This window comes from Aplysia californica, unplaced genomic scaffold, assembly GCF_000002075.1.
Source record: "Aplysia californica isolate F4 #8 unplaced genomic scaffold, AplCal3.0 scaffold01224, whole genome shotgun sequence".
Lineage (NCBI taxonomy): Eukaryota > Metazoa > Mollusca > Gastropoda > Aplysiida > Aplysiidae > Aplysia > Aplysia californica.
Window position 1 is genome coordinate 96,445 of NW_004798494.1, and position 5,529 is coordinate 101,973.

Here is a 5,529-nt window from a genome sequence, read left to right on the forward strand (position 1 = left end):
CCCTTTAAACCCCCACAACTGCCAGATGCACGGAGGAAGACAGACAGAAACTGCACGCCGCCCAGAGGTTGGCTGATTACGCGGTGGTGTCCATCTCTGACCTACTTAGCCAGCCCATGCCCCTTGTATCTCTGTGTGCTGTCAGTCTGAGGGAAGGCCTGGGGGACCAGCTCAACACATACCTGGACCACGTGCGGTGTCCTGCCATTTTCAAAGACTTCATACATTGCAAACACCTCGTGGAAAGATTTCTGTGATCTGTGACGTGTGGAGTGCAGAGATTATGTTCAAAGATTTTATACATTGCAAACACCTCGTGGAAAGATTTCTGTGATGTGTGGAGAGTGAAGTGTAGAGTGTACGGTTTGTAGTTTTGAGTGCCTAAAGTAATGTTCAAAGATTGTATACCTTGCACGCACCTCGTGGAAAGATTTCTGTGATGTGTGACGTGTGGAGTGTACGGTGTCTAGTTTTGAGTGCATAATGTTCAAAAACTGCATACATTGCAAATACCTTGAGGAAACATTGCTGTGACGTGGGGAGTGTGGGTGCATAAATGTTTAAAGACCTCATACATTGTAAACACTTCGTGGAAAGATTTCTGTGACGCGTGGAGTGTGAAGTGTGGAGTGTACGGTGTGTATTGTGTAGTTTTGAGAACATAAAGTAATGTTCAAAGACTTCATACATTGCACACACCTCGTGGAAACATTCCCACGAAGTCTGACGTCTTATGACAGAAAAACGTACATGCCATAAACGAAATTTTAAAGGAGAGGCCAAAAATAATACCTAACTTTGTGTGTGTGTTCCAACTTAACTAAAATTTGGTCGTTCTGATTATTTCATGTCAATATTCATTGACCAGTGTAACTTTTGTCTGATCTGCTGAAGAATAAAGTAGATAGTTATGGAGTAAGTGATGAAAATTTCTTTTGTCATAACAATATCGATATCAAAATAGGTCACAACGTACTGTTTAAAACAAAAACAAATCTTCTTTAATTGTAATTGTACAGCCAAAAAACCAAGATAGGAAGGACAGCCATGAACAGAGGTTTCCCCCTTGTACAAAAAACGCTAAGTACCCTAGTTCCGAATATTATATAATATACATTTTTTTGCCATAAGACGGCAGACGTGTGGAGTGTGGAGTGCGCGGTGTGGAGTATGCTGGGAATGGAAACAACGATCTGACCATAACTATAGCCTGGTATAGGATAATTATGCCTGAGTTAAAGGACATTTTTGCTGAGATGATATTTTTATGACATACGCTAACAAAATATAATATATTATGTTATTTTCTGAAAAGAGTTTTCAAGTTATGTTTGTTTCTGTTTATGTCTGTCGCTGCTGATCCCGATTCTAATTAAGCGCGCGGGTGGTTGGCGGGTGCGCTAGTGTGGTTCGCTCCTTGTTTTCTATCAAACATCTGTCGTCCTGATCTCTCCTCTAATCTTCGGCACTTACTTGACCTTATTGTAATGCAAATGCCGTAAAACTCTTACTAAAACTAAAAAACATTCTTTTTGTACCTTTGATCAACGCTTTTCAGTAAAGTCCACACAGAAACAGGTTTTTTTAATGGCCGTTATAGGTGCTGAGCCAAAAGAAAATTGAAAGGGCTTTTGAATACCAAGGCCCCAAGATCTGGAATGCTATACCAAGTACTTTGAGAGAGATCAAATCTTTTGATTCCTTCAAATGTCAGCTGAAGTCGTTTCTGTTTTTAAATTAATAAGATGAATATTTGGAAAAATTGTCTTTAGTCAGAACACAACGTTTTATGTTATTGTTGTATGTTGTACTGTATTGTAAAGCGCTCAGAGCCTGTGTACTTTATTCGGGGTTGAGCGCTATATAAATGTCATTTATTATTATTATTTGTGTGTAGGTAGTCCTTCGTTGCCGAAGATGACGATGAATCCTGCAGCTCATCTGTGGACGCGCAAGTGGCTGTGCAATCCGATCCTGGATGTACAATGTCTGTTGCAGTGGGGACACTGGAATGTCGTGGTTGTGGTGGTTGGATTATGTCTCCTATCTCTTCTGGTAATATATATATATATATATATATATATATATATATATATATATATATATATATATATATATATATATATATCCCAGAAGAGATATTATTATTATTATTATTATTATTATTATTATTATTATTATTATTATTATTATTGAAAACGCCAAACCGCCAGAAAAATGCCGATGTCTTCAATTTCATCATTTTGACGAGCTCCTGATTCCACCAGGCGGCCACACATAATATAAATGTCGTAAGCCCAGAATGCACATTTTTCAGGAGAGAAAAAAATGTTCCATTCTTTTAAGGAGTGTAGGCCTACCTACTTGGTAATCGTTTCTTGCTGCTTTCAACAATTATAATTTTATTTTCGACAAAATATTTTATTACTCGAGCTGAAGCAAGCTATACCATAGGTGAGGCGTGCTGACAAAACGAGTTACTTCTCGGATTTGAGCCGAATGAAAAAAGACACATCACGCTTATAGGTGAAATTTTGACAAGTAATTAAAAGGAATGAAATAATAAATAAAAGTATGCTATATTTAAAGAATATGGCATCAATAGAGAATTTACAAATTTGAGCCTATGAGTGTTGACTTTTGGCTAATATCTCTAGAAGTAACTCATTTTGTCAGCACGTTAGATTAAGAAACTGTCAAAAATAAAAACCACCAGTTTTCAAAATGTTGGGCTTAGAACAGTCTTCGGCACTTTTAGGATCTGCTTGTTTTGCAAGTGCCGTAAAACTTGTATTAAAACTATACTGAAAAAAACAACAATCCAACAAGTTTGCCAAGTAACAGACACAAAGTAAAAATATATTATAACAAAACAACACTGCCTTTCTCGATGGTGCCAGATCTTTGCTTTTATTATTATGTGTACCAACAACGTGAACATTACTTCAAATTACACGTTCAACACTGACTCATAATTATATGTAGCTGCTGATTAAAAACATGAATATATATACATCTTAAAATCATACATGCATAATGGCGAGGCCGCATATCTTTAAAATAGCTGCTATAAACATGACAGAACACAAACTATAGTATAGTGCAGTCAAAAATTCGTGGTGCGACTGATTTTCAAATATCTTCTCAACTATGGAGCATAGGTTCTCCAATTTTTACGCAGTGACTTGTATCAATTTGTCTTAACAGATAAACATTTTTGTAAACACCTGAAAGCTGTATTCTAGAAAATTCCTTAATAAATACTAATAAAAAATCCAAGCGGGTGGTTTCTACAGATTTTTAAATGTTTACAGCTGGGGCAATATTGCTTTTCATAGCAAGTCCGTCGGGTTTTTCTAATCGGGACATTATGCTTATTGAACGCTTGTTTTGAGAGCCATTGGTTCAAAAATGTGTTCACTATAACAATAATTTCTTGTAACAAGTTTTGCAAGTAAAAATTGTCATCGATGAGCTGTGACGTAGGCTATATGCGTAATCGAAATGTGTGTAAGAAGTGGGAAGTGCTGTGAATTATACCATTTTACGTGTGACAAATATTTCAAGTATTTTATATAAATTTATGAAGAAAAGTTTTTTTAATCTAGCCCCAATTGTTCTGGGAAAATATGATTTAGTTAAGACAAATTGATACCAACTGCTATGCAAAGTATGGATGACATTGATTCACCCGTTATAGAGATATTTGAGGATAAGTTGCACCACGAGTTTTTGACCGCACTGTAAAATGCTCCTTTTCAATCTTGACTGTGAACCCACTCACAGTGTGGTAGTACCAAAGATAGTACATAACAAGATGGGCCACCCAGCCAAAAAAGTGTCCGCCGGAAGTTTGCTCTTTGCTTCAGATGGCGCTGCAGTCTGTTTTGAAGTTCTCTTTCGTTTTTCCAGAAAAAGAAGAGGAATAGCACCCCCTTGCGTGCGCAGGTCGACTGCTGTTCATCAGTAGTTCGGGTTCGTTCAGTGCGGAGTTTTAGTTGTTTTTTTTTGTTTTAATGACCTCTCGCCTTTCATTCCAAAGTCAAATTAAATAAAGAAAACAATCACCCTTTCCTCCGAAGAGGTTTTTTGTCAGCGTAACCATTTTAAAAAAGCGTTCTTCCGAAATTTATTCAAAAACTTGCCAGTTTCACTTTGATTTTTTAAACTCAAGTAGGATAACTCTGTTCGCCAAGGATGCGCATTTGCGAAGAGGGCGCCACCGAATTTTGAGGACACTTTTTTAATTGGCTCAAAGAGGGAGAAGTGGCCCCTCTTGTTCTGTAGACTCTTTGGTAGTACTCCCGTCCATTTCTCCTCAACCTAAAATATCAATGTAGGTTACGCGCCGTCTTTCAGTCTATCTATGTACAATGCACTTCTCTCGATCAAAGTCAAGAAAATATACTTCAAAACTATGTCTGTCTGTCTGTCTGTCCATCTGTCTGTCTGTTTGCCTGTCGGTCTCTCTTTCTCTTTTTCTCTCTTTCTCTCTCTCACTCTCTCTCTCTCTCACTTACTCTCTCTCTCATACCCTCTCTCTCACTCACACTCTCTCTCAGTCTCTCTCACTCTCTCTCTCTCTCTCTCTCTCTCTCTCTCCCTCTCTCTCTCTCTCTCTCTCTCTCTCTCTCTCTCTCTTTTATTTCATATACATCTAGACCATTGCTCACCACCCTGGGCAATATCCCCAACAAGTGGGCGATCTGGTAATATTGGTGGGCGGTGGAAATCACTCGAGTAGTTTTATGCATTATCTAAAGCCCTCCTTGGAAATATACAAAATATAGGTGGGTGATATGAAAACGGTAGCTTGAAAGGCGGCAAAAGTGAGCTCTGGCTATAAAAAGGTTGTCAAGCACTGATCTTAACACACACACACACACACACACACACACACACACACACACAAATAAACAAACACGCTCACTTAAACTCTTAAACGCACACATTCACGCGCACACTGGCACACAGGCACACAGCACACAAGCGAATTAAAAATCCTAAGACTTACAAATCTAAGACAGCCTGCCTGAAACATCCAGGGTATGTATTTTCTTTCAATAAAGTTTTAAGTACAACTTTATTTGCGAGGGATGGGTGATTGTTCCGGTGCGGTTTGCTCCTTCTTTCCTATCAAACATCTCTCGTCCTGATGTCTCCTCCTCTTTTTTGTGTTTGCTTAGACTCTCTTGTAACACCTCTAATCATCAGCACGTATATGATGACTTTATTATGTTGCCAAAAAACTCTAACTAAAACTAAACTTTAAAAAACTCGTTATTGATATCTCGCGTGACCTAGCCTCATAATTTGAGGATTGTAATCGTTTATGACAGCGGAAGATCTTGTCAGTATGTTAGTGTTTTAGCGCCTTATGCTTCCCAGGAAGTTAAGTTGGTTTCAGAATGCTCTCAGGTCAGCCGGGGTAATAGTAGTATAGATTGTGAAGTGCATAGAGCTTGCTGTTGAGCGGGGATTTGCGCTATACAAATGCTATTACTATCATTATTATCATTATTATTATTA

General features: G+C 38.1%; 1 protein-coding gene across 1 annotated transcript in view; it reads left to right on the forward strand.

The window, feature by feature from the left end:
• The window catches only part of LOC101856708, a gene marked incomplete at its 5' end in the record, with an annotated part of 12,333 nt that extends 11,019 nt beyond the window's left edge, over positions 1-1,314 (forward strand). The window contains 1 exon segment of the mRNA XM_013090329.1: positions 26-1,314. Coding sequence (XP_012945783.1) covers positions 26-257 — 232 coding nt within the window.
• Positions 1,315-5,529: the final 4,215 nt, after the last annotated feature.